Source organism: Mytilus edulis, chromosome 14 (genome assembly GCF_963676685.1).
Source record: "Mytilus edulis chromosome 14, xbMytEdul2.2, whole genome shotgun sequence".
Taxonomy (NCBI): Eukaryota; Metazoa; Mollusca; class Bivalvia; order Mytilida; family Mytilidae; genus Mytilus; species Mytilus edulis.
In genome coordinates, this window is record NC_092357.1 from 14,385,030 (window position 1) to 14,410,575 (window position 25,546).

The following is a 25,546-nucleotide window of genomic DNA, read 5'->3' on the forward strand; positions in this document are numbered from 1 at the left end:
TCTACATTAACCTCCATTAGCAACTTTTAATTCAAATTATTCAAAAACTAGGGATGTATAAATTCATCTCTATGAAAGAAACTATAAATCCATAAAGACATACAAAGTTGCCAAATATTGCGACCCACATATGTTTATATTGGATTATGTCGAATCGCGCGTCGGGCTTTCACAATGGTAATCCTGGTATCTATGATAACGTAAAAAGCTAACATTGACAATCGTAGTATATGTTAAAGCTAGTGAATTTCTCATTTCATATTTAGCCTTTAAACAACCATTTTGTCGGTAATCATGGTTAACTTCTGATACTTATGACTTCATTTTAAACTTCAGTCATCAAAACAAGTTCATACTCTTTACACGTCTTTATAATTATTATACATGCCGTTTTAAACTAAGTTGGTTAGCAGTATTCAGCCTCAACATGATTAAGTAGCTCAACAATGTCTATAGTTATAGGTGAGGAAATATTTTATTACTTTTATTGTGTAGCAACTAATACTTTATTGGTAAAAAATACAAATATCAATAAGTACAACATGTAGAACGTGCATTTTTGTGATTCTCAAACGGAAATCGTAAAACTGACAAAAGACATCAGCATGTTTATAAAAATGAAGATGTGGTATGATTGCCAATGAGATAACTCTTCATAAGAGACCAAATGAAACATGAATCAAAACTACAGATCACCATAAGACCTTCATCAATGAGCAAATCCAATATCGCAAGGTATAACAGTCAGCCATAAAAAGTCTCGAAATGACAAATGTAATACAACTCATTGTTACGCTAAAATGAAAAGCCCAATTCGATGTTCAATTAAGAATTATGTTCATCGCATAACCTTCTCATTTTGTTAACACTAATGTTATATTCTATCCACTTGTTCGAATTCCCATTCATAATTTTAGGAGTTTAAGTATTCGAAGGCGAATAAGCAATATTATCAAATATTGAATCAAAATACGGAGTATTGTTTTGATGCCGTCTTTGATTTAAATCACTTCCTTCATCATTTGATGTCTTCCGCTTAGAAATTGGATCGTTACTATCTCGTTGTTGTTTTGTTTGATTGTCCTGGAATGAAAAGGAAAAAAAAACATGCTGATGTGTTACTGTTTTAATATTATATCGTATTTTAGATTAGCTTTTCCTTAAAAATTACAACAACGTCGCTAGTAGGCGGGTTAAAAAAACACCCCCAGGTTTAGGTAAGGTTTGTGTTGACGTTATTTGTTTTTTCCAGCTTTACTTTATTCATTGTCATAAAGTTACAGTTTAAATCTCCTTTTGAAGATAACGAACTATCCAATTGATATATATTTGTAGAGCTTGTAAAACATATAAGTGTTAATAGATGTGAATTATAAGATTGATTAGCTTGTGTACAGATAAAAGAAAACATAAAATACAAATCTGCTTACAAAGGTACTGGATTGTGTGAATGATTTCGAATCCATTCGACCTGCTCTTCGCCGTCTTTGATAATGCTGATATCCTTGCTTGACCTATGATAGATTACGCAAATACTAATATTGGAGCTAAAGTAAATTATGAAATATTTGCAATTCAATACAACATTCACGTGAATATATCGTCTAAAAATTCAGATCGAATAATATGAAAATAACCTATATATATATCATAATATGTAAATTCGACAGATCACGAAAAAAGTTCATATAGTAATATATCAAAGGGACCTTCGAATTCATGAGTCACAACAAAATAACAGTTATGGCACAACAAGAAAGGAAACAAAAACAGCAGTAAACAAAACACAACATAGATAAGTTAAGAAAGAGCAACACGAACCCCAAAATCCCTAATTAATCTCATCAGCTCCGGAAGGGTAACATATTATTAGCACCGTAGTCACTGCATGGTTAAAGGTATAACTTATAATTGTTATTATGTTTGATAAATTGATAAATCATTTAGAAACTTATTTGTAATCCCTCAGAAGAATTTAATGTTTAATAGATGAATTTAAATTATAGTCATTTTATACTCTGTCAAAACCGTGGAATATTAACATCTAGACAAATTCTTTGAAGGATTGTACGTATACCATTTCGTACGTGTGGGAGACTAATATATATAGTGTATTGTACATTTTTATTCATGGATTTTTTCTTATGTAAATATATCAGCTGACATAAACAACTGTTTATAACTATAAAAACAATTGCAGATAAATACGTTTTTGTTGGTTGATTATCCTCATATTTTTTTTCAATAATTGATAAAGGAAAAATCCTGCAAACAAACACATTGTAATTTATGATTTTTTTTAACTTCTGGGTGCAATTCATTTGTGTTATATTAAAAAAAAAACATCTCAAATGGATTTATAAATATCTTAAAAAAAAGATATAACGTCTACAAATAAATGGTTCGAAACGTTAACCATTTATGTAGTTCATGAGATACGAATGGTAGATAAATTTGGCCTATAGGTTACGATATGGTTTTCATAGTAGGTTTCAAATGGCACATTTTGAGTAACGAAATGGTCACTTGAGGTACGAAATGCCAGAGGTACGAACTGACAGACGTAAGAAATGGCCATGTTACAAAATTACTTGCTACCAGGAATTTGACTATATTTTGTAAACAGTTTTTTGGTCATATTTCGTCTTACGTTTGTGTGTATTCTATAATCACGTTTCTCAAATGTTCAAGTCTGAGCGTTTCTAATAAAGATTAATCATGGAAAAAACGATTTGAACACAAGAAGTTCATGAAAAATGGGAATTTCTCTCACTGAAAGTCAGGTGGGGTCATGAAATAAAAGTGTCAAAAGGTTTTCACTGCTATATTGGTCATTTATACAGAACTCAACTGGAAAAACATTGTCATATTGCTCAATAAAACTTAAAAGTTTTTCATTATGACTTCTTTAATTTGAAGAAACAAGAGAAATATGTAGATAACAAATTACCGATATCAAATACAACAAATACATGTCGATTGGAGATATTTAACTTAGTTACTTGAAGCGGTTCAACAGCAATTGTTCATTAAATGAGCAGAAATGTGAAGAAAACATTATTTGGCACAAGTTTTAAAGCAGAAATGTTAACATTGAATAAAAAATTGCAAATTAGATTATATGAAAATTAATAATACAAAATTGAAAACAGGCAGTGTAGGATCCATATTGTCATATGGGAAAATAGTAATTTCTAACATTCGAAATTTGTAATTATTTTGACCAGCTATGTGGTGATTAGTCACAAACTTTGACAAAGACCATGAAGAACATATACATACCTGTTTATTCAGAAAGCAATGGAACAAACACACGAAGAAACCCTGAAAACAAAAATGTTCTATAAAACATGAGCTGAAATAGAAATTAATAAAATCACACAAGGATACTGTCAAAAACCTTAGATCAGTGTTATTTCGACATAGCAACGATCAGTAGAGCTCATACAAAATAGTCGAAATCGGAAACAAACTTTAACAATTTGGATATAAAATACATTCGGGTTTCGAGTTTTTTAAACGTTTTTCATAAAGTTAAGTCTACAAAAAAAAATATAATATCAATGATCCGATGTGTAAGAAAAAGCGTACTGACTACTGAAATGGTAATACTTTTGCAAGTCAAATAACAAACTAGTTCATGTAGTAGTTATAGTGACCCAGTAATTATATGAGATGATTTTTCATTTCCTATCGTTAATTATTCATTTTTAGATGGTGACGTTCCCTTGTCATCATCTTATGATGTTTATATATCTCAACTTGTACGATTCGCTCGTGTTTGCAATAACGTCTTATATTTTAGCGAGAGAAATTTATGTATTACTGAAAAAATATTACACCAGGGTTTTCGATATCACAAGCTAGTCAAAACATTTACTAAATTCTATCATCGGTATAATGAACTAATTCGTAAATATAGCTCAACATGCAGACATCTTATACGTTCAGGTATTTCACATCCAATCTTTTATGGATATATTCTTTACAAAGTACAAAAATGTCAGTATTCAACTCAATAGCTTACAAAACCTTTAAACAGATTTATTAAGAAGGGCTATAGTTACGATACTGTTGTCAGGTCATTACAGATTGCATATTTTTGCTTTAATATTGATTCACTTATAGGGTCTTTGCATCGGAATTAAACACATTTATTTAAAAAAAACCAGTGGTTGGCATGACACGGGTTATGTTCTTCTCATATATTCTATAATAGTATATACTAAACCCCTAACGGGAGGGATTGTGCCTGGTATTCATAGGATGAAGACATAATTTTTCAATCAGTTTAATTGAGGTTCCGGAGCTAGCATGTCAGTTAACTGCTAGTAGTCTGTTGTTATTTATGTATTATTGTCATGTTGTATATTTTCTTTTGTTACATCTTCTGACATCAGACTCAGACTTCTCTTGAACTGAATTTTAATGTGTGTATTGTTATGCGTTCACTTTTCTACATTGGCTAGAGGCAAAGGGGAGGGTTGAGATCTCATAAACCTGTTTAACCCCGCCGCAATTTTGCCCCTGTCCCAAGTCAGGAGTCTCTGGTCTTTGTCTCCGGGAATATCTCGCAACATTGAAGACCCATTGGTGCATTGGTAGCCTTCGGCTGTTGCCTGCTCTATGGTCGGGTTCTTGTCGCTTTGACACATTCTCCATTTCATTTCCAAATTTTATATATTTATTGTGGTACAATTTTCTTGAAGTGGAATTTAAAATGCTGATATTCAAATATCACTATCACTACTGAAAAAAGCTGAAAGATAAAAAAGGAAAATGTGCTTGACTTTTAATGTTAATATTCCCATCTTTTACCGTGAATAAATTTATAATAATAATACATTTTGTTTTGTACTTTTATTTTCCCAAATGACGTACATACCTGGAATGAGTTGAGTATAGCAAAAAGGTATTGGAAAACAACCAAGTCTTCGTTCACAGAGAACACACCAAGGACCCATGTTACCCCAAACAGCGGTAATATAACGCAGATACTTTTTATTCCTGCCCTGCAAAATGTAAAAATTATGTAACTATGTAAATGTATGATGCAGGTTCTTTGATTTGATTAAAGATCCTAGAATTAAAATTTGTTAGGCTACATGCGCGATTTGTGATCATTAGACTCGTCAGTAGAGCTCCAATCTAGACAAAGAAGGAAGTTGGAGGGCAGCGATTAGTAAAAGTGTTTTAAAATGTTGTATCAAGCACAGATAAAATAATATATTTTGGTGATAGAAACACCTAGCTTTGTAATCGATTTAAAATGTATCAACAGAACATAAACATATAATTGATTGTTCATGTCACAAAAACACATGACTATATAAAATCATTGTTGTTTAAAAACAAATTGACATTCTAAAGGCCAAACATATACATCTGCTACTTTATTTGCCTACCTTATACACTTTAGGTGAAATTTCTTAAGTAATCGTCTTTAATTAAAGGGGAAATCGGTGCCGCATTGGTCCTGGTTTTAGAACTACTGTATTATTAGCCAGTCAACAACGTGGAAGTTAGTTTGAATCTTGCATGGAGTAAATAAACTCATCAAAGATACCAGGACTAAATTTTGTATATACGCCAGACGCGCGTTTCGTCTACAAAAGACTCATCAGTGACGCTCGAATCCAAAAAAGTTAAAAAGGCCAAATAAAGTACGAAGTTGAAGAGCATTATGTGCACTCAGTTCCAATCTTTATTGACTAGGATTGTAAGTTTTCCTACCAGGTCGACAGTTCAGTCCGGCACGCCGACTTCCTCCACAAGTACGATGTATATATTATTTGTCCAAAATGTTTAATTTGTGAAACAGGCATACACAAATTACAACACATTAATACCGTTATATGTCTGTATCATTGCAATGTTACGTTAATTTTTCCTAATCTTTTAGCTTCGTAACACGCTTTATATTTCTTGTTTTCTTTCAATCGATTTATGAATTTTGAACAGTATTCTACTGTTGCCTTTATTTTTTTTTTATTTCTTTGACACATTCCTCGATTCCGTTCTCGATTTCGGGTATAGCCATACATAAGAAGATATTTATAAAACCAATTCAAACAAAAGCTAGAAGGTTAAAGCTGTTTTCAATTTGCCTCTTTAAAAGCTAAAAGGCTATGGGTAATACGAATATCCGTACACCACCAAAATGAAAATAACATAACGTCATTAATTAAATTTCAATTGTTTAGTACATTAATAACAAATCCCAATATTTTGGTGTATGCTTTTGAAAATGTCACCAATAATGCTTTAAATTCTGAAACGGCGAATTGTTATAATTTTATGATTGAAATAAGATACAAAGCAGAAGACTTACTTCGATTTTTCTTTCAATGTTTTGGCCGGCAGACCCCTTACTGTCAATATTCTATGTAGCATGATGACTAGTATAACAAAGTTAGCCTACATATTAGAAAATTATTTCAAATTATACATATAAATGTAAAAGAGAGACGAAAGATAAAAGAAGGACATTCAAACTCGTAATTCGAAAATAAATTGACAATTAAATTCAGAAATTTAACAAAATAATACTAAAACCATGTCAGTACTGACGCTCTGACTACTCAGGTGATGATCAAAAACTAGTTTTCAGGCAACAGTATAGAAACATTGCTTGTAAACAGGAATAAACACTCAATAGAATTGGTGCGTCCCAAATGATTGACTGAATTATCGGAATCGCTGAAACCACAAAATTTGGAATTCGGTTAAATACATAAACATACAAAATGACCAAACCAGAATACATACGCAGAGTAAACGTATCATATGATAAGTGTTTGTTTAATAAAGTGTTTTCTCTAATTCTGTAGCAATTAAACCCTTTTCCGGACCTATTGTAAAATGAAATTCAATCAACATGTGGTTACGGATTATTTGATAAGATGATTGGATGAGTTTACGGGTGGTCAAAACCTAATTGGCTCACTAAATGATTCTAAATGTTCTGTATTAATGACATTGACTAGCTCAAAAAGGGATTTTTATTTCATAATCATTAGAACAGATCATCTTGATTGGCTAAATCTGATAATTCAATGGTATCAATGTAAGAATCAATATGTAAACAAAGATGGTATACGCATTTTGTCCAATCACATAGAAGTAAGTATGCTCAAGGTGAAATAATATACAGCAGCGAGAATGACCAGATATATCGCTTTACCGAGGAGCGCATCGGTGGCCGAGTGGTCTATTTATTTTATTATTTCTTAATAAAAGTTGTTGGAAAATCACCTGTATCAGAATCTGATTGGATTGAAAAGTATCCGAAAGTAGAACTTTCAAAGTGTTATATTTTTTTCAAATTAACATATCTTGTTTGGTGAATGCAGGGAACTTAATTTGCAAGTACTTCACAGAACTTTGTTTACTAAGGTTATTTTTTAAAAATGTACCATGTCTGATAACACTTGTCAAGTGTGTGCACAATCTAGAAAAGATTTAAAACATATTTTTTCAATTGTGCCAATCATTCAAAATTAACTGAATTTTTTGATAAATGTTATGTGCACTGTTGATAATACCTTTGTAAATACGATTGATTTTGACCAAACGATGCTTATGGGTTTTATGAAGATAAGTTACGATTTTAGTTTTTAATTCGCTAATTTAATTAAGAGTATAGCCAGATTTAGTATCAATAAAAGTAAAAATAAAATCGTGTTGTTGAATCCTCAAGCTGAACTCAATTTAGTAGACTAATTTAAAACATTGTAAGAAAAGTACATAATATCATGTCACTATTTTTATCGTTTAAATCAGAGAAAATAACATTTCTTATTAGAAAAATATTTTATATCGGACAATCTCGTTATTTAAGTAACAGATAACCATTCAGAAATATCGTATTAATTTTTAACTAAACTAGTTGATATGTAACATAATATATAAACAATACTATTGCATTTCTGTTATTTTAACCGAATACACGTAACCGTCTGTTTGTGACACCAGGAATGTATATACTGTCTGGTGAATTTTTATTTTAAGTATTTGAATAAATTTTCATCAAGAAGAAAAAAGTAGTTACTACTGTATTCAAGAGCCAGTCAACACTGAGGTTGTGAGTTGGAACCCCGTTCATGCGGGTGCACTCGACTCGGATTGTCAGTTTTCCTTTCGAAGGGCGGTGGTTTTCTACGGGCACTCCGGCTTCCTCCGCCAATTAAAAACTGGCCACTACGAAATAGTCCAAAAGCGGTGCTAAAAAGTGGCGTTAAAACACGACATAAAATCGATTTGCCGAACAGTATATCGGAATTTTGGCAATAACATGTAAAAACGGACATTTTTTTAGTTCATTTTGAATGCATGCGTAGATATGATGTCTATTCTGACATTGAGTACACTTGTGTTTCGTTTAAGGTTTTCAAATATTTTGTAAAAGACCGTCAATGAAGAGTAAAAAGTTATCGAAGGTACCAGAATTATAATATAGTACGCCAGACGCGCGTTTCGTCTACAATAAGACTCATCAGTGACGCTCATATCAAAATATTCATAAAGCCAAACATTTGATAAGATGATTGGATGAGTTTACGGGTGGTCAAAACCTAATTGGCTCACTAAATGATTCTAAATGTTCTGTATTAATGACATTGACTAGCTCAAAAAGGGATTTTTATTTCATAATCATTAGAACAGATCATTAGTCCGGCCGATCGGTGAAAAAATTGCTCAAAGAATGAGGAAAGCACCAATTTTTGCATGATGGTACATTTTTGTGTACTAAGCAATTTCAGCTATGGACCCACCCTTAAAATTCAAAATGGGGCTTATTTCAAGATGGCTGCCGTACGTTCTAAAATATTTTCAAATATTGCACAAACCACAGTTGATATGATGCTAGAAGCACAAAAATCAACATATTTTAATGACTTGGTGTACTAAGCAAGATTTTGTTTTGATCTATCTTTGAAATACATAATGGCGGCTGTTTTCAAAATGGCCTCCTTGAAAAATAAGCAAATATTCATTATTGAGAATTGACCTGAATATAAGCATTTTATTGATTTAAAGTGTCATTTATAGTTTCTGTCCCAGTTCTGTCCTTTTTGATTTTGCCTTCCTTGTCATTTCATACACAAAGTAGTTGCTTTTATAAAAAGCTGCAGTTGTAGCTTCATTAAAAGCTGCACTGTGTGTTGTCTTGGGTCACACATAAAAGCTGTGGTTTGGGATTTATCTGCCTTAAGATATTATTCAGTGCCTATCTTATTTCTTGGGTCGCAATATTTTGCTATTTGAGATATTAAACTGTGAACTGAGATTCATTTAAACACATATCAGTGAAATGGCAGGAATTGAGGACAACACGGACAAGAACATTAAAATGGCAGAAACTGGAATCACTTGGGGATATGGAGAAACCACAGCTGAAGACGTTTTAACAGAGGACAGCTCAGAAATTACTATTAAACTATTGTACCAGGAATTTTTAGCAGATAGAAAATCTAATGCTCAAAGAACAGTTGAGATTTACCGCAATATAAAACAGAGCGACGCGCGAATTGATAAGATATGTGTTGGTCACATTACGTTTAAAGCTGAACAGAAAGAGGCAATGAATATTAATAACGAACAGATGAGAGCAATATCTAGGCAACTTCAGCAGTCTAAAGACATGATAGACCACAAGGCTAGTAATAATTGCTTGGCGGAATTGATGGTAAGACCAATACGATATTCAATGTTGTGGTGAGATGAATGGACAAGCTGACAACAACTGAGGAAGGAGACACAGTTCAATTTAAAAGTGCATTTGAACAGCAGGGTACCTTCCAACAACTGGCATCTGTTGTAAATGAATTATTGGACAATCGAAATATAGAAGTTAAAATTCCTCCAATGGACACATCATCTAAGCCAAAATGTGACCTTAGCCAGTACAACGCAAGTTTACCAAAAGTACTCAACAAAATCCATGCCTTGGGTCTTTCCCCAATTGTAGTTCGCATGAACCATCAACCGCACCAACTATGTTGAAGGTGTCTTCACCATAAGTCAAAAGTCCTATGCCAGGGCCCTTGCCCTGCATGAGACAGTTCAAATTATTCAACAACAATCTCTATTTAAGAAAATACTACAAACCTCTAATACTAATCATGTGTCTTCTTACGCGCACTGACCATCTACTATGAGTCAATAATATTAAGTTAAGAGCAGCACACCATTACAGAAACAATTGGCTGCAAGTTGATTCTATCAAGCTTCTCCAATGCTGAATGCAGTGCCTAATACTTACGGTATCATCCCCGTCGAGTCAATAATAAATCCCACATTTATCACTCCAATTATGACAACCTCGTCAGCGAAACCAAAAGAGTGTAGCAACACTCTTCTTCAGACTCCTCATTGGAGAGAGAATATACCCGATGGACCGGAGCCGAAACCCACCTCCCAAAAAATGCAAAAACTCAATTGAAGAGGATCCATGACTTGGGCGGCGTTCATTTACCAATTTGAACGAACTGTCGGTAGATAACAATGGTATAACAGGAAAAATGTGTGTAGGTCCCAGATTTCCAGGCTGATGTTGGCTTTGAGTACGCTCGCAAGGTAAACACAGATGGTAATTCCAAGGCCTTAAAAAAAGCATTCATTTGGAGCAGCTCTTCAGCAAGAAAGATCAAACCGGATTGGAACTGAAGCAATCCCTTGAGGATGTAAAGACAAAGATTCTATAAGGCATGTTCTAGAGAGGAACCCAGAAACATTCAACAAGGCGATTAAAACAATTGAAAACTAATAGCAAACCAGATGGCGATATATGGATCAAAAAGTGCCAATTATGACCATCGACAAGTCTACTTTGCTGATGGCGCAGTATCACCGACCGATAAAAGAAAATATGAGCAGTCCTTTGGATAATGAGGTGCGTAACTTCACACAAATTGTCACAAAACTAACTGATGTTATGCTTTCAACTAATCAGCATAACCGTGGATTGGCCGATCAATATAACATCGGTTCTTCTGATCAAGTAATCATGGAAGATCACCAGTTAAATGGTAGATCACCTGATCAATCTACACGTGGAAGATCTCCTGAGCAATACAATCGCGGTAGATCGCAAGATAAAAATACACCCAACCTTAATGCCTATCGATCAGCAACACACCCCACTAAGCTAGATATCATATGGTTAGCATCTCCACGGACAAACTCCAGAAATCCAGGTTATTTCAGACAACGGTCACCTTCACCAGGATACGGAGCAAATCAAAGTGCAACAAAGTCTATTGGCCATGAAACATCACCTCATCACAAAATCGATCAGATGCCCACGTCCTCGTCAGATATTTTCATCAGAAGTACAATGTGTAAGAGCTTAGCAGTAAGAGGTACTATACATGACCAGAATGTGAGCATGATTGTGGACACTGCTGCAATGATAACATTAGTAAATGAGAAATTAATTCCGGCAAAAAAAAATTAGATTTGGAGAACGTAACGCTACGTGTTGTGGGTTAACAGCTTGTCATTTGGGAAGATTATAAAGAACGACTCTTGACATTAATAGAGTAAACATACAATTGGATGTTTGCAAAGAGCCATTAACAGACGATGTTATACTTATGGTAGGTACTTTGGACACACTGAGCGCAGTGATAAACCTGAGTGCTCCCACAATTACCATCAACAATAGAGTGATAAATGCGGCATTTGTTAACAATGAAAACGAGATTTCAACTCAGCAAGTTTGCATAAAACGAACCATCACAGTTCCGCCAAACTCAAAAATGACTGTTACCATTAAAACTAATAAAAGTGCTGACCGGGAGTGAATTCTAGGACCATACTCGCGAATAATTGCGAATTTGTTTCGCACGTAGTTGGAAAAGGAAATAGTTGACCCTTAACCGTTTTAAGTGAATGCAATCGTCTTATCCCCCTGAAGAAAGGTACATCTATGGAGTACATAGAATAATTTGACGATGCAGTGGGTACGGTAGATGGAAACTCGATAAATGACGTAAGACGTGGCATTGAAGAGACACGAGACAAGGTGCCCCCGGCACTGCCTCAAAGCTCAGATGAGTAACTTACTATTCCACCACATTTAACCGACATATATTAAATTAAAAGTTCAATCGACTAGTTTCAACCTATTTCATTCCAACAGCGTTTAAAGAACAATTACAATAACATGTAACATATTGATTAACTTTTTCAATTTCTCTTTTTGTTTTTGTATATGCAGCCATATTTGCAAATGTATGTGTTCTAGAAACAACCAAATATTTTTTGTTATATTTTGAAATTAATTGATAACAAATTTAAGAACATGAAGTCCATTTTTAAAGAATCATTTCTTTAATCTCCGAAATTATATAGAATACCTATAGGACAATCTTGATATTTATACCGTTTTTCCGCCATCTTGAAAATGGCAGCCATTTTGGATTTTTCAGAGTGGGTCCATAGCTGAAATCAAAGGGTATATAATCAAGAACTTCTATGCAAAGTTTCACGCTTTCCTCATCAAGTGAGCAATTCCGCTCTATATCTGCACCAATCGGCCGGACTACATCTTGATTGGCTAAATCTGATAATTCAATGGTATCAATGTAAGAATCAATATGTAAACAAAGATGGTATACGCATTTTGTCCAATCACATAGAAGTAAGTATGCTCAAGGTGAAATAATATACAGCAGCGAGAATGACCAGATATATCGCTTTACCGAGGAGCGCATCGGTGGCCGAGTGGTCTATGTATTTTATTATTTCTTAATAAAAGTTGTTGGAAAATCACCTGTATCAGAATCTGATTGGATTGAAAAGTATCCGAAAGTAGAACTTTCAAAGTGTTATATTTTTTTCAAATTAACATATCTTGTTTGGTGAATGCAGGGAACTTAATTTGCAAGTACTTCACAGAACTTTGTTTACTAAGGTTATTTTTTAAAAATGTACCATGTCTGATAACACTTGTCAAGTGTGTGCACAATCTAGAAAAGATTTAAAACATATTTTTTCAATTGTGCCAATCATTCAAAATTAACTGAATTTTTTGATAAATGTTATGTGCACTGTTGATAATACCTTTGTAAATACGATTGATTTTGACCAAACGATGCTTATGGGTTTTATGAAGATAAGTTACGATTTTAGTTTTTAATTCGCTAATTTAATTAAGAGTATAGCCAGATTTAGTATCAATAAAAGTAAAAATAAAATCGTGTTGTTGAATCCTCAAGCTGAACTCAATTTAGTAGACTAATTTAAAACATTGTAAGAAAAGTACATAATATCATGTCACTATTTTTATCGTTTAAATCAGAGAAAATAACATTTCTTATTAGAAAAATATTTTATATCGGACAATCTCGTTATTTAAGTAACAGATAACCATTCAGAAATATCGTATTAATTTTTAACTAAACTAGTTGATATGTAACATAATATATAAACAATACTATTGCATTTCTGTTATTTTAACCGAATACACGTAACCGTCTGTCTGTGACACCAGGAATGTATATACTGTCTGGTGAATTTTTATTTTAAGTATTTGAATAAATTTTCATCAAGAAGAAAAAAGTAGTTACTACTGTATTCAAGAGCCAGTCAACACTGAGGTTGTGAGTTGGAACCCCGTTCATGCGGGTGCACTCGACTCGGATTGTCAGTTTTCCTTTCGAAGGGCGGTGGTTTTCTACGGGCACTCCGGCTTCCTCCGCCAATTAAAAACTGGCCACTACGAAATAGTCCAAAAGCGGTGCTAAAAAGTGACGTTAAAACACGACATAAAATCGATTTGCCGAACAGTATATCGGAATTTTGGCAATAACATGTAAAAACGGACATTTTTTTAGTTCATTTTGAATGCATGCGTAGATATGATGTCTATTCTGACATTGAGTACACTTGTGTTTCGTTTAAGGTTTTCAAATATTTTGTAAAAGACCGTCAATGAAGAGTCAAAAGTTATCGAAGGTACCAGGATTATAATATAGTACGCCAGACGCGCGTTTCGTCTACAATAAGACTCATCAGTGACGCTCATATCAAAATATTCATAAAGCCAAACAAGTGCAAAGTTGTAGAGCATTGAGGATTCAAAATTCCAAAAAAGTTGAGCCAAATACGGCTAAGATAATCTATGCCTTGGATATGAAAATCCTTAGTTTTTCGAAAAATTCTAAGTTTTGTAAACAGGAAATTTATAAAAATGACCAAACTATTGATATTCATGTCAACACCGAAGTGTTGACTAATAGGCTGGTGATACCCCCGGGGACTAAACGTCCACCAGCAGTGGCATCGACCAAAAACTGACGAAATACTCCTCCGATAAAGCAAGCGGTACACTACCTATGTGACAAAAGAAAAGAAAAAATGATTCTTTTTCCCCCCATTTTTTAGAATTATCACGAATTATTTTGTATTGTAAAGAAACTCATCTTTAGATTTATGTTGAATGTAGACCTCTTCACATCGGTTTGTTAATTGTAATTTGATTGTTTGGTTACTTTCGCCTTTACTTTTATTCGAAGTGTTTCTGAAATCACTATTCGAAAGCAACGCTGTTTTGTGTTACCTCCGTTTTTTGCAATCGGAAATCACTAACATACACATAGTATAAAATAAAAGCCATATATTGATACAAACTGAAAGGATAAACACTTGTAAGAAGATAACAAATGTATAGGACCTTTAAGGATGTTTTACTGTCACACAAGTGAGAGGTTTAGCGCTATGAAACGATTTTCTTCAATTAAAAATGCCTGTACGAAGTCAGGAATATGACCGTTGTTGTCCATTCCTTTGATGTGTTTTATTATTTGATGTTGCCATTTGATTAGGGACTTTCCGTCTTGGATTATCCTCGGAGTTCAGTATTATTGAGATTTTAATTTAAAATATCTATTGTATATGAGATGTCTGTGGAAAAATCGTATTAATCTTTTATCACAACAATAATCAATTTCACAGAACTTACCACAACTACCGATATAGCAGGTCCTATAAAAGCCCAGATGAGTTTGGATTCTAGGGAAAGCCAACAGCTAAAAACAGACTTACTTAATATATTAAACAGTTAACTTATCCTAATATTTGAAAATTTATTGGAATTGTGTTTCAATGATATTTTTCAAGTCACTAAAATTTCCATATGATAAGGAAAATACAGTTACCTTACCATCTAGAACGCCTGACTTTATCCGTGTGATGATATAGCTTAAGGCTTATTTTCGAATTTATGTTGTCCTTTCTATATGTTTTACATTTTTGTATTTCTAGTGTTTATGTAACGTTTGTTTTATATATTCTGATATGATTTGTTAAAATCTTTTTCACGTACATCTTTTACATTATCTTCAAAATCCCTGTGCCATTTCAGATATATGATAGTTGTGTGTACCATTCGATAGTTCGGTATTTTTTTCTTGTCTTATTAGATAAGAACATTGTGGTATGATCTTGTTTACAATTTGCCATAGATTCACTAGATAAAGAATTTTATGAAAAATAAATTTTTGGAATTGATTTATATGGAATATATTCAGAATACTAAGAGTACCTAATAAAATCATAAAGTTAATCAAAGTTCATGTTTGTTTGCCTACTACAAAATTACAAAAACTGATTAGTCTTTTTTTATTTTATTTAGAAAAAATATTTTTTCTGTAGTAAATTGATATTTTCTTTGGCTTTTAGAAATTTGATTTTAGTTTAAGATTAATTACAAATCTGTACGCATACTTACTATCTGTCATTGCCATATCCTTCTAACTTGGTTACCCCTGCAGAAATGCTTACGATCACAGCGGGAATAACTGAAATTGACGATTTTATAAATAGTACATGAGTTATCAAATTAAGATACTTTAAGAAATGTAGGTTGTAAGTGAAATGATCTATTATTTCATGAATGTAATTCAGCAGATAAAATACTAGCATGTGTTATGTTTATGTATCGTTTATAAATTATAATTTAACAAAAAATGATTTCAGACGATAAAACAAAAGCGTCTATTTATTATTTCCATATAAAAAGTTAATATGTTTTCAAATATCATGTCATGACAATAAAGTAAAATCGTATGTATTACAAAAACTTAACAAATTGTATGCAGAAATTTTGTTTACTGTCCTCGGCCTTGAACACAGTTCGTTTCAAATCGACAATGTTTGTCACATTAAATTCAAGGTTAAAAAATCTGTGTTGCAAATTTGAACAACGACTATAAAAGATTTTCAATCAAAGAAAGGACAATATTTTGTACAAATATAATAGATAATGCTTACTCCAACATGAAGGAATCAACCACTGAATTATTGATTTTGTACGAAAAATAATAACAACCATTATTGCTACTTGAATTCCTTCCCCTAACATCAAGGCAAAATCTACCAAAAATATGTAGTGTAGTCCAACCGCGATTCCTGTACAAACATCCTTCAAAATATATAAATAATAATGCGTCTGTCTATTGTTTGCAGCTTTTGGTTTATAAAATATAAAATATTAAATAGTTCGTTTCTATGTATGTTGGCGTTTGTTTTTGTCACACTTTAGTTTGAAACCCGGATTTGTATTCTCTCAATCGATTTATGACTTTTGAACAGTGGTATTTTAACTTCATGATATCTTAAATTTCTGCAATATTTTACAAAGACAATGCCAAATTATTTATGGGCTTTATTTCCGTATTTCAAATTATTTGCGCTATTTTGTTTACTCTCTATTTGGATACCACGTTAATCAATCAATCGAGTTATTCTTCATATTCTATCTACTCTTCATTTGGACGCCATTTTGACCAATCGATCGATTTATTCTTCATATTCTGTCCCAGTGACGTGATATTTTATATTTAAGCATAAATACATATTTGCTATTCAATTTTTTACCCATTTTTCTCTATTCCGTAAACCCTACCTAGCCACTCATTTATTGGAATGTTTGACTTACAGTAAACTGCATTCTCTATAAACAATTTAAAATTGTGCATTCATAGTGTTTTACTTGCTTCAATGTGAATCTTTGAGAATGTAACCCTAGCATTAATTAGAACAATACGCCAGATTTATTTAAATAAGAAATTTTCCATTAACGATCTGTTTTTTTTTTGTGACATAGTATTGTACTATTTTTCTCAGGCTAAAACAGACGTGAATTGTCTTGGCTATTATGTGTACCACCATTTTTGTCTAGCTTTTTTATTTTTTATATTTTGTTTTAAATCGAGTTACAAGGAGTACTAAATTAGTCATTATTCCTCTATGTCGATATATATGCCATTCGTTAAGATTTCATTTAGAAGTCTTGTTAGATACAGACAATCATTGATATTATAACCGTCGGACACACATGACCAATGTAATGACAAGGATATGCGTCAACCGTGCAAATAAAATTCCATATCATATTTGTCAAACAAAACAACATACAGGTTAGAATTCCTTGTATCATCATAGATATTGTACAGTAAGACACCTTAATTCTCATCTATAGGATTCCAATCTCAATGTATATGATAATTTAGACCATGAAAGTTATAAAATAATGTTACTGTGTAAAGTAATTTGGATTTTGACATAATTAACAGACACTTGTATGATGTTAAAGAAGAGGTGTTGAAATCTTTATGTCTTTTTGTTATTTGTGTTATTGTATTGACTGACATATACTAGTACTTATTGTATAATACAATTTGTTACTAGTACTTATATTTCCCTTTATCCATACATATATATTAAATATATGCATTACATTTATATTATCATTACCTTATTCCCAGTTCTTGTAACACCAGCTAAGAACAGGCCATACGACAAAATTAAAGCCACACACAAGTTCATTAGTATTTTTGCTCTATCACTTCTTACGTGTCTACAAGTATAACAAATAGTACTGCTTTTTAAAAACAAAGTCATCTAAATAAGTGCCATCATTTTAGTGCATACTATGAGTACAGTATTACATTGCATTTCATAGCTTGATTTTTTCACATACTATATATATTTTATAGAATGTTGCAGAGTTAGTTAAAGCAGAATTTAAGATTGCTGAATTAATTGTTACATAATCATTGGGATATTGCTCTCTTTATGATTATCTAAAAAAACATTACTATAAAAGAGTTTTGTTGTTGTTAAAACAACAATGAATACCTTTTCATGATTAAATAACAGAAAAAAACACCATTGTCATAAACACTTATTAGATTGTTTGCCAATAGATGTTTTCACCGTTTTGACACTGTGTCATAAATTAAGCTCATTGTTAATATGTAATTAAGAGAGAAATTCTCAGTAAATATTTTTGATTAAAATTTATAAAAAAAAATGTATATGCATAAGGTGAAGTTAACATTAGTTAAAATAAATATTAAACTTCATCTCTGTAATTTCTTTTTATAGAAAATGCAGAGATGTATACATTGAAATCATTATGATGTTAAAATGTAATGGTTATATTCAATAGACTTTTTACTTGATTCTTAAATTCAATATGTATAGGGAACAGTTATTGCATATGGTAGAATCTTTTTTGGCTTTATGTTGTTTTTCAAAATGTCGTAATGCATAACTTTGATAAAGGAATGTAATTGTAATTGTAATTTAATGCATGATTTTGTCAAAATAATTGTAAAATAATGCATTATATTGCAATGTAATTCGCCCCATGCATGTTCAAAATACAATTTCATCTTGAGTTCAGTACTTTTGTTATTTCACCTTTTGCTATCATTTATTCGGGAAAAAGGTAAGTCTAATGTCATTTGTAGATGTTCAATATTTTTTTTTATACATTATAAATTAGATCACTATAAATAATTGCATAAGAACGTACCTCCATAGAACAAAATGTACCACGATCGTGAATATCAGGAAGACAATAGATACAATACATCCAGCAGTTGATATTATACTCAATGGTTGGCTGTGCAAATCGGGCTATTAAAAACAAATTATAATGCTACAACGTTTGTAACGTTCATGCCATTAATTCACAGCTGATGCTTTAAAACATACGGGCATGTGCAGACAGCGTATGACAAGCTTTTAATATATGATTTGACGCTTTTCTCTGTCAGCTTCAAATTTGAATGTAGGTAACGATATTGAATTTAGGCTCCGACAGCAAACTTAATTTGCGACCATCAAATTGCCAATTGATGCCGTCTTATCTAAGAATACAATAAAATTATCCCCTTAAACATTTCAATGATTTGTTAATGATGTTTTTCCTTGTTGTCTTTATTACGAAAACTCCAATAATATGACCATATGCAGATTTGAAACACTGTTTAAACTTGCTAAATGATTTAGCTCTGACCGTTTTGTTCGAGTATCACTGATTAGTGTTGTGCACACGAAACGTTGATTGCAGAAAAGATTATAAGCTAATTCTGATTGATGACTTTTTGCATGTCATGAGAACATGCTATATATATTTAATACGTAGCATAACAGTATCATTAGATACTTTTTACATCTTTATACGAACAAAACATTGAAAACAACAAATTGCAAAATGTCATCGAACAGTTTTCGACAAATCATATAAGCCGTGGCCAGGTCAACAGGCCTACGAATGTCCATTTTTGCAGTGTCTGATAAATATGTATAGTGTGATGATTTTTTTATGGTTATAACAAAATCCAAATTTGAATACTACAAGACGACGAATTATAACATGTATAAACAACACATTGATTAAGAATTAATATACTCCTTTTTTAATTCATTTATGGGTTGTTCAAGCATTGTCTTAATCGTATTTTGCAAGAGCAGAGAAGCGCTTCATTTAAAAGAAACGATAGCATAACAAAAAGCGTCAAATCCCCCTAATAATATATATTTTCAATTTATTACACTTTTGATCAAGGTTTTTTAACTCAATGATATTAAGGTTAACTAGAATAGATATAACCGTTTATCGGGAAAATTCCCTACAATAGCTAGGACTAATCCGGTTAGTTTATCAAATAATGCGACAATAGTAGAATCGTACTCTCTGATTGGCATTTTTTTTAAATCTGTAGGGTGAAAAGAACAATACTAAAAATACGAAGAAGTCAGGCCTGATGGATATCATATTAAGGTAATCAAGCTTAGAAAATTTATTGATGTATTTTTGCTATTTTGAACATTCAATTTTCACTGCCAAACGGACAAATACTTTGGACCTTTAATTGGCCTTATGACATGTATGATGTAGGTCACTTGTCACAGGTTATTTTCTATTAATTATTTCACAGAAGTATATAAAGAAATAAAAAGTAAAATCATAAAAATACTGAATCAATTCGGAAAGTCCATAATCACATGGCAAAATCAAATAACAAAACACATCAAAAACGAATGGACAAGAACTGTCATATTCCTGTCTTGGTACTTGATAAAGCACAACTTAAAGTATGCAGTGACTAAATATAAATTAAGTGAAAGGATATGTATGTTCTGTAATAGTTATCCCACGAGGACGCGGTGTGTCAGTGTAAGATCATCCCGATGGCCGGAGGCTCGAGAGTGATCTAACACTGACACATCAAGTCCGAATGGGATAACTATTTTACATCCCAGCTGTTTTAGACTAGACAAAAAACATTTACAATTCATAAATTCTAGTTAACAACTTCACACAACCATTATAGTATATTTCATATATTACTATATCATGTGTACCCTTTATGACCCCCGAACACGATGAGAAGATATGAAACAATGTCAAGTCGCCCCACTGGCCAATCGGCCCTTACTAGATCGCCACTTTATAAAAAAAAATCGACCCACTCTTGTTTACAGACTCGCCCCACTTTTGAAAAAGTGTAAAATCAAATTGAAAAATCAGTTTGACAACTTACTTATAAACAGAAAGGGTTTTAACCCCATTGCATAAAGATCTACCAACTCGCCTCACTTATAAAAATACGCTGTGTCCTTTAAGTATGTTAAATAACTGATACTTTGTATCCAGTCGTCCTGGTGTAGTGGTATGTGTCGTGGTCATAAAGATAAAAAACAAATTCGTCGTGATCTCATATGCTAAAGGTCTTGAGTTCGAATCAAAGCATACGCACTAGATTTTTTCTACGTCAATTTTGATGGATAGTCTTTTCCGTATAGTTAATTATAAGTTTTGTAGTGGATAAGACATTCCCGCCAAAATGTTACAGAACAAAGGAAAGCATGCAAAAAAAAAAAACAACTCAAGCTGGGGTGGTCTGGTAGGGATGATCCGGCTCAGATCACCCCTGTTAGAACAAAGCAGCTGGGATGTAAGTTTTGTGAATGTTTTACCGTTTTCACTGGGCTCATCAAAATAGCAAAGTTTGTGGTATGGTTATATTGGCAGATTGTATAACTATTGGTTGATTCAATAACTGTAGATCCCTCTGTAGACCATGCTCCATTCGGAGTGTCTCTGTAGTATGAAATTATAATGATAATGATATTCACGTCATAATTACATAAATCATAGATACATGATATTAAGAATATTTAACTAATTATGATAAATATAAACATTGTAATACCCGTCCATGTCTACTCTGTGTTTTAGATAGATGTATTTCTATTTGTATTTATCTGATGAGTTACGTGTTGTTTATTCTTTACTTTTCTATGTTGTGTCATGTGTACTATTGTTTTTCTGTTTTCCTTTTGGTTTTTAGCCATGGCGTTGTCAGTTTATTTTCGATTTATGAGTTTGACTGTCTCTCTGGTATCTTTCGTGCATCTTTTAAGCCTGTTCGACTGCTTTTTATAGTTTGTTTGTTATAAAGTTACACACATGTCAGTGTGAGGTTTAGGGGCCTGCTAAAATGTAGATGGGTTTGTTGCTTCGCATCACGGTGCGGAGCTATTAGTTTAAGTCGACATACACGCCATCTTGAATTAATTTCTTATCACGTATCTGATTTTTTTGCATTGTGATGCGGCTGAGATACAGCAACAGCTATTGGCTTAAATGATATAAAACTTTACAGACTTTTCTCGACCAGAATAAGACATGAAATGCCGGCAAATTAACTATGTGTATTTCAGTTCCGATCAACTGTAATAAATTCATGCAAATATTTCATGTAAAAGTCAGTTATTAATACATTTTTATTTGCTCTGTTACTCTGCAATTTGCACGATTTGCTTTGCTTAACAATGTTCCTTTGTATTCAATGTTTACAAAAATGCTTTTTCTGTATTCTATAACTTCTGACAATCAAGGCACTACTTCAGAGAGGCACACCTCAATAGTCGTGTCTATTTGTAAGTTTTTACTTTTCAACAAGTTATTAATTGTTTTTTAAGGCATGAGTGTATAATGCACACTCTTTATATCAATCAATATCTAAAGATACCACATTTTCAATAATAATTCAACAACCACATGCACACATATTACCTCAAATAAGAATAGAGCTAAGCATTACACAGCTTTTTAGAAAGCTCAAAATCGTAGTATAATTACATTCGTATGTTTTGTCCTGTACATATTGTCAGGTCTTGTGTTAATCATATTTGAAAACAAAACAAATACTATTTGGTAATTGAGAATTGGTATATATCAATGTTGAGGAGACCCAAACGTAGCCTCTGTTTGTTGGCAATCCTCTTTAAATAAATGAAGAACTTAAATAATGTAACAAACGTGATCCGACTAAATTCTGTAAATGTCTGTCCAAAGTTAGAAGCCTTTAATTTAGTTGTTTTCTTTTTTTGGTACATAAATGTTTGTTTATCAGTTTGAATTGTTTGACTATGCGATATGGGCTTTACGCATTGGATCTCTCGTGGAGAGTTGTCTTATTATCAATCACACAACATCTGTCAAAGTCAGGAATAAGAATGAGAATACGAATAGGAATATTTATTAAATCCATTCCGAGCATATAAATCATTTCAAAATGTGTAACGTGTTTATAGTCTTTGTATTTAGAAGCATGTAAAACTTACGGTATATCAAAATCCCAGAATCCGCAGAATGGTTTTGAGTAGCCTGCCTGTGAAAAAAATCAAATAAAATGTTTTGAATCGAAGAGAACAAAGATTATGTCAATATGTAATCGTTTCATACTATGCATCTTAGTATACACAAATATCTTTTATGAAGAGATAGGAAAAAGGGTTAATCGGTTGCCTTTTTTCATGAAAAGGTAAGACATGTTAAGGGTGTTATTTGGTTTGTATTTACGTCAACAGAAACAAACAATACACCATTTACTGCATAAAAGACGGTTTAAGAGGTCTGTATACTTAGGTAACCTTTAGTTAAGTGTAACAAATATATAAAGCTCAAAATCGTTAAAAGTATACAGAAAAAGATTAGTCTCAATACAAACTGAGCTATCAAAAATCAGGTAAAAATACCCCATGACTTGTCTATGATGATCGAATGACGAATAAAATTAGGATTCCCATTTTTTCAGTAGTGGTAAACCGTAGGCCTCATCGTATTTTATTTGCACAAACACATTGATACTTTCCTTGTGGTCGTGTTTCATGATAAGTACCTTATTTAGAGATGTGATGTTCACCAATATACTGTTTTAACATGAATATGAGTAAAGTATTGACCAATAAGATATTATCCTTGGCCAATTGCATGCGAACATGATTTTGTTATATAAGATCCTTAAGATTTTTTTATCCTATACATTCGTTTTATCAGAGAAAATGTGTTGATTACTAGTAAGTACAATTACACATCATGACAATTTGACTGGATCTCTTTGCGAGTAATTCATGTATAAGAAACGCTTATCCCGGCTTCTCATCCGTTCTCACTTCGTTTAAAAGTCATAACATTTTCCAAGTTTAGTATATCTATACTTGTATATTCAAAGTGAATTCGCGTGGTTAATAATTATGTGCATACTTCTAATTAACGTACGCTTCAAATTAAATCATTTTATAAGCATGTGTTCACCTATACCTAATACAATATCACTTGCCGATATGTGCTGAAATTTTATAATCAAAGGATAATCTAAACTTTCTGGTGTTGGCTCAATAGAAAAGTCCGCAACGAATGAATTCACACCATAGCTATTGTTTGTTAGACTCAGTTCTCTGTAAAAAAACATAACCAAAAGAGTAGGGTTATCTTATAGCACATAACTCCAAATAGCATTGTTTGTGTCAAGTATTTTATCAATATATTCTAAGCTTGTAACTATAAAAACAACTGTATTATTGACTAAGAGAGTTGTCTACCTTATCAGGAGAATACTTCGTACATTTATATTATAATTCCCTCAAATTCTTCAAATAGTTTTGTGCTACCTTAAATATCAGTTTCAAAAGAAAACACTTTTTGTTTTATCAAATACTATTTATGTTTTACGATGTCTAATGTTTTCCTGACTATATAAAACACATGTCTCTTAATAAAATCTTGCAGTCGAAAGGGAACTATGGATTCTAATTCTATGAAAATAAAAAAATATGTACAAACCCATTTTGTTGAAAATAGTCAGGAAATATCTTCGAAATATTTCTGTAGAACACAGTACTATATCCAGTTATATTCAGTTCTAAAAATATATAAACGAAATTTCCTCGTTCAGATGATCAAAAATGTATATCTCACGAAATAATTCAACATTTGGTGACTATGTTGAACGCATCTATCCCATCGAACAAGACATAAAGGATATAACAGATACAGATAAGTCGGACTCACATCTTGACTTACATCTAGAAATTGACAATGAGAATCGTTTGAAAACAAAAGTTTACGACAAAAGAGGTTATTTTAAAAGCTTTCCAATTGTGAATTTTCAATTTCTAAGTAGCAACATTCCAGCAGCACCTGCATACGGGGTATACATATTTTAATTAATACGATATGCCCGTGCTTGTATTTCCTATTATGGTTTTCTTGATGGAGAGTTGCTGTTCACAAGGAAGCTATTAAACCAAGAGTTCCAAATGGTGAAGTTCGAATCATCCCTTCGTAAATTTTACGCATGCCATCACGAGTTGATTGACCGTTATGAAATAACCGTTTCACAGATGATATCGGATTTGTTACTTACGTCGTAACTAAAATCCATTCCCTTTCATGAATGTGACATACCGAATAAGACTAAACCGGATTTGTTATAACATGAGCAACACGACGGGTGTCACATGTGGGGCAGGATCTGCTTACCCTTCCGGAGCACTTGATATCATCCTAGTTTTGTGGGGATGGTGTTTATAATTCTTTAGTTTTCTATATTGTGTCATGTGTACTATTGTTTGTCTGTTTGTCTTTTTCATTTTTATCTTGACTGTCCTTCTTGCATCTTTCGTCCATCTTCTATAGGAGATCTGACATAAACACAATGCATAATCTTGCAATCGTCTCGCAATATTTGTACTTTTTCTACGACATATAAACTTGAGAAAATGAAGAAAAAAAATATGATACATACCATCAAAGTTTTTCTTATCCAGGGTTATTTCAGTCTGAGAATCAGCAATCCAGGATTCTGATATCTTTGATTTGACAGGAACGGTTAAATCTTCAGCTTGAAACTTTCCTACCTCAATCACTATAACAGAAGCAATCAACATTTAT

The 25,546-nt window shown here is 32.4% G+C and overlaps 1 protein-coding gene across 5 annotated transcripts in view; it reads right to left on the bottom strand.

The window, feature by feature from the left end:
* Positions 1-471: 471 nt before the first annotated feature.
* Positions 472-25,546, bottom strand: part of LOC139503081 (adhesion G protein-coupled receptor B1-like) — a 35,049-nt gene continuing 9,974 nt past the window's right edge. For 2 of the 5 annotated variants that reach the window (XM_071292759.1, XM_071292756.1), the window contains 16 exons: positions 25,401-25,520; positions 24,437-24,515; positions 23,930-24,051; positions 22,936-22,978; positions 21,283-21,406; positions 18,830-18,933; positions 17,764-17,866; positions 16,279-16,429; positions 15,737-15,806; positions 14,969-15,035; positions 6,332-6,417; positions 4,886-5,012; positions 3,283-3,324; positions 1,431-1,514; positions 837-1,083; positions 472-625 (listed from right to left, as the gene is read on the bottom strand). In XM_071292759.1, coding sequence (XP_071148860.1) covers positions 922-1,083; positions 1,431-1,514; positions 3,283-3,324; positions 4,886-5,012; positions 6,332-6,417; positions 14,969-15,035; positions 15,737-15,806; positions 16,279-16,429; positions 17,764-17,866; positions 18,830-18,933; positions 21,283-21,406; positions 22,936-22,978; positions 23,930-24,051; positions 24,437-24,515; positions 25,401-25,520 — 1,484 coding nt within the window. In that variant the 3' untranslated portion in view covers positions 472-625; positions 837-921. Of the gene's footprint in view, positions 686-771; positions 1,084-1,430; positions 1,515-3,282; positions 3,325-4,885; positions 5,013-6,331; positions 6,418-14,968; positions 15,036-15,736; positions 15,807-16,278; positions 16,430-17,763; positions 17,867-18,829; positions 18,934-21,282; positions 21,407-22,935; positions 22,979-23,929; positions 24,052-24,436; positions 24,516-25,400; positions 25,521-25,546 lie in introns of those variants that run through there. The other 3 variants (XM_071292760.1, XM_071292758.1, XM_071292757.1) reach the window with 2 other exon arrangements.